This window comes from Eleutherodactylus coqui, chromosome 9 (assembly GCF_035609145.1).
Source record: "Eleutherodactylus coqui strain aEleCoq1 chromosome 9, aEleCoq1.hap1, whole genome shotgun sequence".
Classification (NCBI taxonomy): Eukaryota; Metazoa; Chordata; class Amphibia; order Anura; family Eleutherodactylidae; genus Eleutherodactylus; species Eleutherodactylus coqui.
The window spans coordinates 84,190,185-84,206,092 of NC_089845.1; the positions used below are offsets into that span (position 1 = coordinate 84,190,185).

The 15,908-nt window shown below is 40.7% G+C and overlaps 1 protein-coding gene across 1 annotated transcript in view; it reads right to left on the reverse strand.

The window, feature by feature from the left end:
* LOC136579228 (desmoglein-3-like) overlaps window positions 1–13,874 on the reverse strand; it is a 56,394-nt gene extending 42,520 nt beyond the window's left edge. Inside the window, exon 1 of the mRNA XM_066579643.1 lies at window positions 13,684–13,874. Within this exon, the coding sequence (XP_066435740.1) occupies window positions 13,684–13,731 (48 nt within the window). The 5' untranslated portion in view covers window positions 13,732–13,874. The remainder of the gene's footprint in view (window positions 1–13,683) is intronic.
* Window positions 13,875–15,908: the final 2,034 nt, after the last annotated feature.

A 15,908-nucleotide genomic window follows, 5' to 3' on the forward strand; every position in this document is an offset into this window, starting at 1 on the left:
TGTGGCCTCAACCACATTTTTGATCACATAACGGACCTATAAATGAAGGAGCAAACCATTTGCTGTTTGCTGAACACCAGGATGCTAACAAGATGTTCCCATGATCTTCTTTTTGATTGTGACTTTCATTAAAGGCCATCTGCACACAGGTGGGTTGGATTCCGCATGTGGAATCCTGCAGCAGAATCCGACCCTGTGCCCAGCCGGTGTCCATGCGGAAGTCTTTTTATCTGTGCTGCGCATGGTCCGCATGGCGAGCCGTTGGACATGTGCAGCACAGATTTTTAAAAAAATTCTCAGCTTTTTCTGCTAGGCGATGAAGTGGAATCTGCGACCCTTCCGCATTTTCATTGCGAAAGGGCCACGGATCGGACGCTTCCATTGACTTTAATGTAAGCCATCCGTGCGGAATCCACACAGAGATAGAGCATCCTGTGATTTCCCCTCCACGAGCAGAAAATCGCCATCGATTTATGCTCATGTAGAGGAAACTGTGTTTTGCCATAGCATGCTATGGGCAATAATAACTGTGAAATCTAGAGGCGGATGCCCGCTCCGGTTCCCGCAATGCAAATCTCCCTGTGTGCAGCTGGCCAAACTCAGAGAGGATATTGGAGACCACAGACTCACAGTCAGGTTTGTTACATTTTGATTCACTATGTGCTTTGTGTTTATATGAGCCATTATGTTGTTATGATTTGTATGTTTTGTTTATTGAAAACCAAATAAAAATATGTTTAAAAAAATAACTTTTTCTATTTGTACCAATCCATGTAATTGCAGACCTATGTAATGTTATACTGTATTTGAAAAATGTCATATAAAAATGTAATACGAAAAAATTGATACAATTCTGCTTGTCAGCAAGTAGGAGGACGACTATTTTGTTTACTTGTGGAGTCATTTATATTATATTATTCAGACAACAGTATGTAAGTTAGTGTGGGGAATTCATCAGGGAAATTTTTGAGATCTGTTTTCTGGCAGATTTTCTTCGCTTCTTCTCCAGTTTACAGATGCAACAAACTTATCAAATGTCAGACTATGATGCTAAATTTGTCACATCCTTAAATATGTCTAGGTGTGTAGAGTCACACTGTACACCAGCCATTTACTAGAGTGAGATTGTGACAAATGTTACGACTTTTTGAAAATGTCTAAAAACTAGAGATGAGCGAGCGTACTTGGAAAAGCACTACTCGTTCGAGTAATTTGCTTTATCCGAGTATCGCTGTGCTCGTCTCTGAAGATTCGGGTGCCGCTGCGGCTGACAGGTGAGTCGCAGCGGGGAGTAGGGGAGAGCGGACGGGAGAGAGGGAGAGAAAGATCTCCCCGCTCTCCCCTGCAGCTCCCCGCTCCGTGCCGGCACCCGAATCTTCAGGGACGAGCACAGCGATACTCGGATAAAGCAAATTACTCGAGCGAGTAGTGCTTTTCCGAGTACGCTCGCTCATCCCTACTAAAAACCTCACTCAAACCTGCCCAAACGCTACCCCCTTTTCTAGTCACTCTTGAAAAGTGGAGTAGGAAGAGTAAGAGGCATAACGTCTGTTCTTATTGGCGCACATCAATAATATATTTGTCTAAATTGATTTGCACCCAAAAAAACCTGTGCAACTTACACAAGACATCTGGAGTAGCACTAGTAATAAATATCTTTTTCTCCTCTCAGATAATTTAATGATTCAAGTTGAAATCTAACAAACCAGAACAAGAACCCTAAGATGAAATAAATTTACAACATAGCATGTTGCCTCAGTGGTAACACTGTTACCCTATAATGATGTGGTCCTGGATTTAAATTTGACTAAGGGCACCATCTGCATGGAGTTTGTATGTTCTCCCCGTATTCAGGTTACCTCTCACTCTCCAAAAACACACTAATAGGTGAATTTAGACTGTGAACATCAGGACAGCGTGTAATGCAAATTGTGACAATCTGTGCACAGCACTGAAAAACATGAAGGCACTATAGGAATGAGCAAAATAAATAACTGCGCTGAGACATTTTACTAAAAATAGAGGACAACCATTCTGGCATTCATTCTAATCATGGCTAATACTACTAGGGGTATTATGGGGCCCAGCAGCTGTGATGGTGGTAATGATCATTGGAAGAGTAGAAACAGCAGGGAAACATTAAAGTGAAATCAAGGAAAGGAGAGAAAGGCTTAGGAGATTAAATGATTTCATTTCTTGCATTTATTTGCTGGAGGATGGTCATGGTGGAGAGGAGCCCCTATTCCTAACTTTATGATTGATTCCTATGGTTAGTGTCTTTTATCATAAATATACAAGAAAGTTAACATAACCGTTATACTGTAAATGGGACTAGAATGTCCCTTCTGTCCTCTAATGTAATAGGCACATTTAAATTCAGTGGTTGTAAAATAAAGTTGCCCTTTTTATATTATACAACTTGTATTTTCTATTTGCTATAATTTATATATGGTAAACAGTGGCTTACATAAAAGAGATGGTGCCCTATAGCAAAAACTAAAATGGGCTCCCCATTATGGTGCCCGGCTTTGCTTCCCAGGACAAGAGGGCCTGGTTTTTATTTCCATGTTAACTAGATTAGATTATTTTAATCCCTCCCTTTTGATTACCAAGCAGCGCCCCAAAAGACAGCCCATTTACATGCTATACTGACCTGTCCTCCCCCTCCATGGGTCTCGCCTCCTTAACAAATGCAAGGAAAGCCGCTTCCTCAGCCTATTAGCATGCAGCATTTGGCTGCAGGTATCCTCGCTTTGATGGTGCAGCTGCAGCATATCCACATCCTGCACCTGAGCACAGCAGGATCAAAACCAGCAGCTAACCCCTTAATGACAAAGTCCTTTTTTTTCCTTTTTGCTTTTTCCTCCCAACATCTCTCTTACTTTTCCATCGATGTGGCTGTCTGAGGGCTTTTTTTTGGCGGGAAGAGTTATATTTGTCATTAGTACTATTTAGTATACCATATAATGTACTGAAAACTTAAAAAAAATGTCTGAGTAGAGTGAAATGGTAAATAAATGCAGTTCCACCATTTTTTTTTTGGGGGGGGGGGGGGCGGGGTGTTCTTGTTTTTACAGTGTTATGGTTACATTTTCCAGTCACATTGCTACTTGGGCCCAGACCGCTAGCCCCTGTCTGTCACATAAACTCCATAACAGTAACTGTGAAGGGGAACTCAACAAAAGCGCTGTGAACGACTGGCAAGCTGAATATTCCCCTCTGACCCTGCCCTGTTACTAGTGTCTGCATCGGAGCACCGTCGGAGGAAGTTGCCAACGTAAATGAACCCTGCCAACCCTCCAGGATCAAGAGGAAGGGCGAGCAGGAATACAAAATACCCTTGTCAAATGGTTACATTTTATGACAGGACTGAATGACATTGAATGGACTATGGTGGAGCCCACTTGGTTCCTGTTAGAATGTTGGCATGTAATAATTGCCTGTGCATACCGTCAACACTTGTGATCCTAGTTTTGCAGTAATAACTGCTACTTTTCTAATATAATAGGGGTGATATTTTATATTGGCTGGTAGAGTTTGTGTGGCAAGGCTACTTTTTAAACCCAGTCTTGCCCTAATGGAATTCATCTGCTGTCCATCATAGTATAAGGGAAGCATAAGCAGCCTAGCCTTCTCTGGAGGACTAGAACAGGACAGCAACGACAGACATTGTTAAGCCCTGTCTGCAGTGGTGAATTCTGTATGTGTTTGGACATCTTCTGTGACCAAAGAAGTGTACATGGGGACCCTTTGCTGAATTCGAGATGTGATTCTCTCTGGTGTTGGCCTATTAGGTGTTCCCTCTGGACCCTTCTTCTTGTTGCGTTAGGATAAACTTAGGAGCTTGTGTTTGGACTCTGGGACTCTTTAAGCAGATGTATTCTAAGAACCCTGATTGCTTTACTAGCAAGGCTGAGTTTGTGCTTGGCTATGTTTTCTGAAGTAATTTTCCAGTGACCTATTAAAGTTTATTTGATAATTCACCAGCTGCCCATCCCTGGGTGCTGTCTGCTCACAGACAGCACACACTCACGAATGGTATTGTTTGGTATTCCAATCCAAGTTCTCATTTATTTCAATGGGAGGTTGGCCTGCAATTCCAAGTCAGACCACTGCAGTGGGAACAAAGCTGTCTGCTTCTTGCAGAAATCAGCTCTATGCTTGAGAACAGCGACCCAGCAAACAGCTGATTGGCAGAATTTCCAAGTGGTACATCTACGCCAATATGCTATTAATGGCCTATATTAAGGATAGGTCATCAATAGCTCATATGTAGACCACCTCTTTAATATTCAGTCTCCCTATTTCTGATAGCCTGTGGCCCCCTTAAGCTGTTGTCTAGGTTTTCAATGTGAGATCAGTTGGGGATCTGATTCCTGGCACCACTACAATCAGTTAGCTGAAGGGGCTGTAAGCACCACACTTCATTGTTGTTCACCAGACATGGCAACATATATTTGGTAGTGGCTGTACTTGGCATTGCGGCTCAGTCTCATTCACTTAAATGGGACTGAGGTGTGGAGAGCTGGAGTATTAGGCATAGTCACTACAAAATGTATGGTGCTCTTCCTGTGGTGCTCTTTCTGGCAAAGAATGAAGGGAACACGATGCTTGAAAGAGAGCTGCAGTCCCTTCAATCAGCTAATTTGTGAGGGTGCCAGAAATTGGATCCCCCCTGAACTAATATTGATGATAGGAATAGACCATCAAAGTCTATACATTAAAGATTTATATGGCTTTCTGAAACTGACAGTACTGTATTGTGACACATCAATCTATGAAGTTGAGTTATTTTTACTTTTTATTTTGGGTGCAGTCTTAATATACAACCCTATTATAGGTCAGCTCCTCAATTAGTGAATTTTGATTTTAATTTATGGATTTGTCATCCAGAATAACAACCATCACAGAATAACTGTGAACATGCAAAAATAGTTGTCTAAATTCTCTAGTCTCTGGTCATATGACCAACTTTACCTGACTCCTAAAGTGGCAGGAATATAATGTACCTGCTAGCCCACTATAATAAATAGCCAAACGTTGACTCTCTGTGCTCAGGTAATCATTATGAAACTCAGTACTTCAATCTCCACTAATACTGGAGTTGATCATTTGGCTAAGCATGCCATGCACATGTAGTTGTGGTAGACCATCAGTCATCGTGAATGATCATTCGTGTTAGTTTTTCAAATGATGTTTGCTGAAAATTGCCAAAATTGGCCATTTCAGAAACATTTTCTCTCATATGTATGTGACCATTTACTGTCTCCATGTTAGAGGGCCCAGAAGCCTGAGATTTATGGTCTTTACAATGTTATGTTTATTGGGCAATTCCATTTCAAGACTAATAAAATAGTGTAAATTTATGGTTGAGGATTCAAAAGCTCAAACAATATTCTTCAGAGAAGGTAAATGATTGATAACCAAACTACATGTCTTAGAAAGACACACGGACAACTAAAAGCAGCTTTACAATGTAAGGAGTACAACAAAGTATTCCCCACAACTTAGGCTGGCTCTACAATGGACAACTATCAGCCGAATAGTCGCTCAAAACAATTGCTACGAGTTGGTAGCATAAGAATTACTGTTGTTTGTGTGCTTTTACACTGAATGATACATGAGAGCGAGAAAGAGATTGAGAGAAACTGGACTAGTCATTGAATGACAAACAACTACCTCTGCACACCAGACAATAATTGATCCATGAGTCACTTTTCTCTAAGTGAGCTGAAACGAAACGACTAGTGACTAGTGAATGAGTTTTCGCTTGTCACTCTGTTAATGGCTATATTTACACAGAATCACTGTTGCTTACATTCTATTGAGCGACTATTCAATGATAGTTGTCCCTGGTAAAGCCAACAAAAGCTGAGAGGATCCCTGAAAACTTTCAACGGGATTGGTTGGCAATTTAATGCGTATGGGGACAACGCCAACAGCAGAACTATAAGGCCTTGTGTCACATAGCACATCACATTTTATTGCCAATTGAGAAACGTTAGGGCATGTTCACATGGCATTTACTGAGTCTGACAAATCCAAAGCAGATCCGCCACATAGCCTCAAACCTCTATTACTGATTTATATTTACAGCTGCCATGAATCTGCATGCGGATTAGCTCCATTCAGTGACATGTAACTTCTATTTTCTCTATGGTATGGATTTGAAATTAATCAAACCAAATGAATGGGCCACGGATTTGATGCGGAATTGGTGTGGATTCCATGTAGATGCCGCATCAAATCCGTGGCAAATTACACCATGTGAACGAGGCCTTAATTTTTACGCTCTGGAATCTATGATCTCTATTTCTCAAAAGTTAAACATTTAGTGGATTTAGATATTCTGGGCAGATATGTTTTAAAATAAAGGTTAGGCTGCATTTACAACGCATTTTGTTTCTGTTTTCCTGCTACGTAATAGAGCAACAAATGGCAACCTAAAATTAAAACCTGCAACATTTCTGCAATTACTGCAAATCAGCGGATTCACACAAGTATGCTTGCGCTCGAAATACGCAGCGAATAGACGACCTTTCAATGAGTTTGTTCACATGTCCGTTTTTGTGCACGTATTTTGTGCATGCTCTACTTTTGTGCACATCTGCGCGCCAAACGTCCACATAGACGTCTATGAGGGGGTGGAGGGCAAATGCACACAACATGCAAGGAGATGCGCAATACACTGCACAATTCTGGGGGAATAAGAATACATCTGGAACTCATTGGGCTAAATAGGCATTTAAATCGGGGCGTACTTGTGTCCTGTGTGCAAAGAAACATGCACTGAGGGGGCAAAAAGTACAGTAAAATACGCTGATACGCATGCAAAAAAGCCCTGTTCATAGCCTAAATACCTTGCGCTGAGTTGCGCACAATTGCACATACTCCCTTGTGAAGCCGCCCTTAGGTACGGATTTGGACGCTGTACATTTACTTTGCAACTGGTGCAAATTTACAGTTGTAGCTATTCCACAAAGCTGTGAAGGCAGCCTTACAGGTGGAAGAACAGTCTTAGACTACCATTTTCTCCCATATTGTCACTGTAGGGAAGTATTAGTCTGAAAGCCATAGTGATATATGTGACCATGACTTACAATGAGTAGCTAATGGCAATCCTAGTTACAAATAGGATTTCAAAGCAACCAGGCAATATCAAATAACGACTGTAATCTCAGTTACAATCCAAGAAGAAAAAAAGATTTACCCAAACCACAAAATACAAATTATGAAATTGAAGGTGTTCACATAGTACATTGTTGCACTGTTATTCTAAGGCCGGACTCACACGACCATATGCTGATTGCATATTTCCCTCACAGTTTTTGCGCCCGTAATACGCTATAGTAATCTGTCATTGAGCCGCTCACACAAGCCCCACTAAATACGCATGCAAAGAAAAACACAGCATGTTCTCTCTTGGTACATATTACGCGCACATACAAGCCAAGATCGTTTATGGGGATTGGTATTGTCGTTGTGTGAGCACGGCCTTATAAGCAATTATCTGTGATCATGCTGTTTCTAAATATATGTCTAAACCCATCATCTTGCTTTCTATATATTTGCTCACGCGGGCACATATATATAATGCATAGATCTTGAAACTAATGTCAAATAAATAGGAGAGCCTGGGTACTTGAAAATTCTGCACACTAATCTCTTACTGTACAATCCCAACATCACGTTCATTTGCATAATATAAAGAGGCCGAGGAAACAATTCTCAATTTTTAAGTACTAAGAATAATAAGAATCGGAATCTTTATCGGTATAGTGTCAACATTACAAATTAGAGGGTACATGGACAGACAAAACCAGGCATTAAATACAATATCAAACTAATAAGCAATCTGAACAACAGGACTGAGGGTCCCACTTGCAAGAGCTTACAATCATGAGATAATAGGCGTGATACGGGAAATAAAAGTGTTTGTTCTGTGCAGTGGTCCAGCCACCTTTTACTAAACAAGGGAGTATATGTATAGCCTGAGCCAGACCCCAAATGATATCTGTGTGTACAAATCTAAAATCCATTAGGGTGTATGGATCGTGGTGGATACTAATGGATGAAGGGATGGGGTTCTGAGGGATAATGTAGAAGAGGAAGAGTTAAAATTAGGGTACGTAATGGGCTTTTCTGAAGAGATGTGTTTTTAAGGCATGTTTAAAACCATGCGCATTAGTAATTAAAGTAAATCTATCAACTCGAACATGCTGTCTAAACTGCAGGCATCGTGTTATAGAGCAGGAGGAGCTGAGCGGAAGTATATATAGTTTTATGGGCAAAGATTGAGTATAACTTGTATTTTATTTATTCACATTTCTGCTTATTCTGAGATGAACAGTCCAATGGGTGGTGCTATTAGTGATTGTCAGCTACCTGTGTATGACTGCACATACAAGGGTAGATATAAGTCACTGATAGCACCACCCATTGGACTGTTCCACCCAGTATGAGCAGAAATGTAAATGAATAAAATGCAAGTTATACTCAATCTTTCCCCATAAAACGATATATCTATCTGCTCAGCTCCTCCTGCTCTATAACATAGTGCCCGCAGTTTAGACAGCATGTTCAATCTGACAGACTCCCTTTAAAGGGTCTCTGTCAGCACCTTTGAGCTGCATAAATTATGTTATGTAACTCAAAGCAGAGCGAACAGGAAGTCTGGGAAAGTATATTTTATACACACCCAGTCTTCTTTACTGCGCTGTGTCTTGAGAATTTGGCATGATCACACAGAGTGACTCTTTTTAGATGGCTTTTTGTGTGCACTCACCCATTCAGCTCTATGATGGAGCACGAACGAAGAGCTGTGTGAAAACGTCACTCTGTGTGTGAACGCCAATGTCACGGGGACACAGCACACAAATGGCAGACCGGGTAAGTATAATACACAACCTTTAGACTCCCCATTCCTTCAGCTTTAAAGCACTATAACTATGCTGTTCAAAGGTGGAGGCAGAGGCCCTTTAACTAAATTGTCTAGTGTAGCACATTCTAGAGTACTGGTGCAGCTCGAGAAAAGTCATGGAGACAGGAGTGGGAGGTTCAGAATGTGAGGAACTTTATCTAAGGCATTAGCAGAATGAAGAGCACTGGTAAGTTGGATGATAGATATAGGGAAGAGTCACAGGGCGGTGCAGCACTGTGCAGAACTTTATGAATGAGACTGATCACCCTTAGGCCCCCTGTCCACGGGCAAGGCGGAATAACGCTAACAATATTCTGCCGCTGGGGAGCAGGAGAGAGAACTGACAGTTCTCTGCGGTGAGCCTATCTGACAGCAGACAATCGCAGCATGCCACGATTTGAGTCCAGTGAGTGGGGAATCGCTATGAATCTCTGCTTGTGGATAGGGGGCTGCACTTTCCATAGCAACGCTATGGAGAGCATGCACTGCGTTACTCGCGGACGGATTATCGACGCTAGTAACACAATGCACTATCATCCGTGGACGGAAGCCCTTAATGTGGTTACCTGGGCTTTAGAAATTGATGGCCTAGCCTCAGATAGACCAAAAATATCTGAATCTGAATAGGATCTTGTTTGTACTCATACTTTTCGTAGTAGTTGTGCTGGGTACTGCAGGTCTGTCCCATTGACTTCAATGGTGCAAGCCTGTAGTACTCAAAATGGTCACATTCTTAGCATAAACCAGGATCGTAGTCAGTTGTAAACACTAAATCCATCACAGTGCTCAGACAAGCATCATGGCCTTCAATTTCCTCATTGATCCGAGTGGTTTACATCCACCAATCAGATATTGATGGCCCATTCCAAGGATAGGCCACCAATTTCTAAAGGTGCTTTAAGACGGAACGATTGTTATTCAAAAGAATCGTTTAGACGAGCGAAAGTGAATGATAATTGTTGGGTCTAAATGCAATCCAACAACTGAACGGCGAATGAGAATTGTTCGATTTTCGTTCTTTCTTCATTTTATGCAAGACTATAGATCATCATTGGCTTGTTCACTTATCGTTCAGTTTAGGGAGTGCCCTTCAGTCTTTTACATTCACTTATGCAATGATTGTGAAAGAGTGAACGATACTGAACGATGCTCCTTTGAACGAACCAATGATATGTCTGTCTGTCTAAACAGACTGCATGAGAGCAAACGAGCTAGCAGTGACGTCACTCGCTCGTTAAAACGAGAATCGGCTACTCTAAAATAACCCGTAAGCTCAGATAACCCCTTTATCTGCCGTAGCATCTCAAGTGTCAGGGCCTGAAAGAGCAACATTCCTGAGACACACTGTTTTCACATTTTGTACAAATTGTGTCATCTGCTTCTCCAGCTATTGTCAAGCTTCAGAGATAAGTAAAACTGTAATTATAAGTCCTGGGTGTAACTTGAATCAGTTCTTAACATGTTCAAGCATTGCTTCATTATTTTTAGTTTGCTGAGGATTATTTCCATGCATATAAAATGTGCTTTATTTTTATTTATTTATTTGTGTTTAACATTTTTGATTGTGAACATTGATTCCCAAGTGTTTTACAGCATGTATAGGAGCAACGTTTTAAAGAGTCCCATGTGTCTAATTGCTGGGGAAGCCATTGCTGGGAACCTGAAGGAGGACCAAAACAGGAGTCCTGAACCACCCAGTTCCTCCTCACTGTATGACTGCTGCACTCCGTTTCTGTAAGCCTTTCAGACATTGAATGGAATGACCATTGTACCATTCATTACTGTAGTCGTGCAGGGAGGAGGAACTGTGGTCTTGGGACCCACAGTCTGGTGATTGGTCGGCGCCCAGTGATCAGACAGTCATTACTTATTCTGTGGACAGATGATAAATTTATGAGTGTCCTTTGTAGGTCAACCTGTTTAAGTTAAAAAAAAGACATTTTCCAACTAAAATTGATTGGACGACTGATGCATAACATGATGGTAGTTTGCATCAGTTTTGATCATGCTTTTGGACCTAGAGAAGTAACATTCAGTTTTTGGATCTGTGAGAAATGTGCTGATAGATCTGATGCATTTGTGCACAAGTTTGCATCATCTGGAATTGAATGAGCTCTGTCAGAGCTTTTCTTTTAAAGTTTTGCTATAAGACATGTAATATGATTTACACTATACACCCATTTTAGTATAATGCTTGCTTGGCTATAGCTATTTGTTCAGTTGCTAATTACTACTACAACTCATTTAAGAGCTATACGAAATCACATAGTGGTTTCCGAAGAAGTGTGACAACACTACTGATCATATGGCATTGTGATATAATGTAAATGGATATATTTTACTACTTGACTTATTTCATAATAGCTCCAGTCACCTCTGCATGACATGAACATTGCACTTTATTATTCAAAAAGTACCCCAAAGTATATAATCACCTCATGCAGCAAGTGTTACAGATAAAGTATTACTGCTCTACTGGTATTCATTTGCAGTATTGCTGGACACAGACTTGGAGTGGTATGAGCCCCTGGGCAAAAATGGTCACAGGACCATTTGCCATTGCCAACCACTGTATTTATAATACACTTGAACTGAGTTATCACAATGCATTTCAGAAGGATTTATCTCATGCACCACTTGTTATTCTGCAGACCATGCACTTAAAGGGAGTCTGTTAGCAGTTTTGGCAATGCAGAACTGCAGAGGAACTAGATAGGACCAGGGGAGAGGGGTGTAATCATACTTTTATGGGTAATTTTATTATAAGCAGCACTGAGAAATTACTAATTGCAAATTTACTCTGAAAGCTGTAGAATCCAACCAGGAAACTTCTACAGCTGTCAGTCAGAGTTGTGGAGCAGCTCAATGGAAAGAGCCAAGGGCATTTGAACGAGAAGTCCCGAGCTCATGCTACCTTCATCAGACTTGTACGTTGATGATGAAAAATTTCAATTTCTCAGTGTTGCTTATATTAAAATCATTGATAAAGGAAAGAATACACCCCTCTTCCCTACTAAGCACTATCAGCAACTTTGCATTGGCAAAACTGCTGATTGACTCCATTTAAACTTTTATGCATCGGAATTAAGTGCTATGGCCCCCCTGGTCATGAGTCCAAGTGCCTGAATAGTTATTCCATCTTTGTGTACTGCCCTGCACTAGGTAACATAAGTAGATGCGGAGATGCAAGATGCTTGACTCATACAGTTGGAGCATGTGTCTTGTGTAAGTCCATTTTTTGGAAGAATCACCCACTTGCTGTATACACCAACCGGGTAAAAATTCTGCAGCTTGCTATCTATTTATCAATCCACTTTATTTTCCTGTCTTCAAATAAATGCTTTAATGTTGAACATTTAGTGCATCCTCCCTCAGAATCATATGCAGAAACTCCAAAATAGAAAACTACATTCCTGAGAAATAAACATAAATTCTCACACCAACTATTGTGCTATCCGAACAATCTAATAGACTTAAATAATGCAGGAGTTAGGGGAAATGATCTGTCCATGAAGCGGGCAGAATGGCCATATAAGCCATATTGTGTCAGCTGCCGCCTGTGTTAAGAAGCAACATCAGTCCATCTGTAAGGACTCGTTCACATTGGCGTTAGCCCCAGTTAACTTTTTCCGTTTCTCTATTCTGTTGGTGGCGCTGAGAAATGGGATTAAACTTTTCTGTTGTCTTCCCAATTGATTTCAGTGAGCCGCGCTATTTGTTCCACTTAGAAAAATGGAAACTAAACAAATTGGAGACAAATGGAAATAAACAGAAATGTATCCAATTTTTTAAACCTATTGAAATCAATTGAAAAAAAAATGGAAACATTTAATTCTGTTTTTATTTCTGATTCCATGTTCCACTAATGGAACAGAGAAACGTAAATGGTTAACTGGGGTAACGCCAGCGTGCGCGAGCCCTAACCCAGTTTCTACACAAAATTACGCATCATTATTATAAGTTTATTATTTGACCTTCTTAGCATTGCCAACTATGTATCAGTGGTTGACTAAACAAACACCCACATCATACTGCAATTTATAGGAACAAGAAGCACTTTGTAGAAATATCAAAGGACGATTCGCATCAATTTGCTGCTTGAGGTCTAGATGGACAATTCCCAAGAGACTTAGAAAATCTGATCAACAAACAAAACTTAAAACAATACATTGCAATAACACTTAGTTTAACCATCCTTTGCACATATGGATGCTAATGATTGTTCATTATAAAGAGAACTTTTATTAATCTTTTACTGGATAATAAGGTATAGCAAGGTTATGAGCCAATAAACAGCCAAGTTTTAGTTTTGCACCTGAGAGACATTGCTATGAGGGAAGAGAACTGAATTGCTGCTTTGTCTGCCTGGTATGACAAGCTTCTAGAACAACATGGAATTAATGAAAAATAAACAACGCTGTGGGATATTCTGAAATACACACTCTATTGATGAGAGTGGAGTTATGGCTATATACTTAGGAGTCTGATCTATAGGGGTAAATATACATGTAAAACGTCTGATATATTTCTCATACTGACAACCACAGGGTGCACCTGATTTCAGCATCTGAATACATAATACAAGATTCCAATTTCTAAAGGCTAAAATACATGTTAGACATTTTGAATGTGAAACTCGAAGTGTTTAATAGTCATAGAAAACTGACTGCTCTGAATTCTATATATACCTGTTCATTATTAAATCTGCCCTAAATCAACAGAAACATGTCATTAGTTCTCAATTTGTAAAGAAAAACTCTTACCAGTAAAATGATAAAGACACTAAAAGGTGCACAGATCTTCCAGTCCATTGTGTGTTTCTCCTGTGCTATCAGATACAGTCCCTAGTGATCCTGCTGCTTATCCCAAACTCACAATAGGAGTCTAGGGTTTCTCCCTCTTGGGTGTTCTCACAAGGAGATGTTATAGGTTTCCTGTAGTGAGGGATGAGTGTGGATGCTGTACAGCAGAGTCTTTTTCTCCACCCATAATTTTGGGCTGGTCTCACCTGAAACGCCTGACAGACAGCATCATTATTACAGTTGGATAATTCACTATTGAGACACACCTTGAATCTTCTCATGAAACAATTGCCAGGACAGATCTAAAAATTAATCAGAACACAGAAATACATTTGAGTAATCTATTACAGTTCAATAAAAATGTTTTCGGGTTACCATCATATTCTCCCCTAAATTAAAGTAACTACTGGCAACCCATAGACATATATATATATTAATCTCACAAGCGATATAGATTAATTACTGGTCACTGTTTCTTAATTTTATAGTTCTTGAACAGGTGTGGTATTCAGCTACAGGTGCCCCAAGTGCACTGATTTTGAGATACTTGAGGAATAGATCTTTTTGCCCCTAAGTACATAGATAACCTTAAAGGCTTTGCCTATGAATGTACAGTATGTACAATAATCCTTCTTTTTAAAGTAGCCTCACCTTACAGTTATGTCACCTCATAGTGGCTCTTCCTTGACCACCATAAATGACAGGACATTCACTTTGCAATAGAAATGCAAACCAGAAACCGGCTTCTCTGCAACTACTACCATGTAAGGACTGGCTGGAAACCATAACAGATGCACAGGTAAAATGGAGTAGGTCCAGCGTAGGATAAAAACTCTTTCTCTTTATTGTAAAGTCCAGACAGACTTAGAGAAACAAGAAGGTTGTGCCGTCTTACATGTTCCAGGCAAGCGTGTTGCTCTTAATCATAGTCTATGATTAAGGGCAACATGCTGGCCTGAGACATGTAAGACAACACATGCTTCTTGTTCCTCTTTGTCTGTCTGGATTTTTCAATAAAGAGAAAGAGTTTTTATCCTACGCTGGACCTACTCACTTTTTCTACTCCCTTTACAATGGTAGCAATATTTTAGTTCAGAAACTGGCAATTGGTGATGAACTCATTATGATTTCATCTTTTTAGCTGTACAGCGATGGTGCATCAAATGCTTACTTGTGTTGTGGAAGAAGTGGATCAGTGGCTTGCCATTAGAGTACCCATTAAGGAGCCACATAAAGGGATCAGCCAGGAGTATTCCCCATATAGTGGATCATTCGGGCAATTCATCTTATTTAAAGGGCCATTGTAGCAAAAACGTCTTTTTTTGCATCCCTCCCCCTTTACCTTATTGTCCGTCACACTCTGGACATCTTCTATGTATAATACAGTCACTTCCACGTAGTGCAGCCTCCTGTCTGATGCTTATTAGGCACAATCTTGATGCTGAGATTTGTTGCTGCTTTCACTGTTCTATATTATCAATCGCATGATGCTTTAGCATAACATCATATGAGCAGCTACAGCCTGTACCATCTCTGCCTGCTGGAAGGACACTGTAACCATTTCTCTGTATACTTACCAAAATAAGCTACAGACTGTAAGAATACAGTCAGGAGGCTGAATTATCATCTCCTTCATTAAAACTTTATGACAGGAGCCTCTGGTCATCAGCAACATTTATGATAAGAGATTCTGTGTGCCCATCTTAAAGGGGTTGTCCCGCGAAACAAAGTGGGGTTATACACTTCTGTATGGCCATATTAATGCACTTTGTAATATACATCGTGCATTAAATATGAGCCATACAGAAGTTATTCACTTACCTGTTCCGCTGCTAGCGTCCTCGTCTCCAGGGTGCCGTCTAATTTTCAGCGTCTAATCTCCCGATTAGACGCGCTTGCACAGTCCGGTCTTCTCTGTGTTGAATGGGGCGCTTGTGCTGGAGAGCTGCTCCTCGTAGCTCCTCCCCGTCACGTGTGCCGATTCCAGCCAATCAGGAGGCTGGAATCGGCAATGGAACGCACAGAAGACCTGCGGTCCACCGTGGGTGAAGATCCCGGCGGCCATCTTCGCAAGGTAAGTAAGAAGTCACCGGAGCGCGGGGATTCGGGTAAGTACTATGCGTTTTTTTTTTATCCCTGCATCGGGTTTGTCTCGGGCCGAACGGGGGGGCTATTGAAAAAAAACA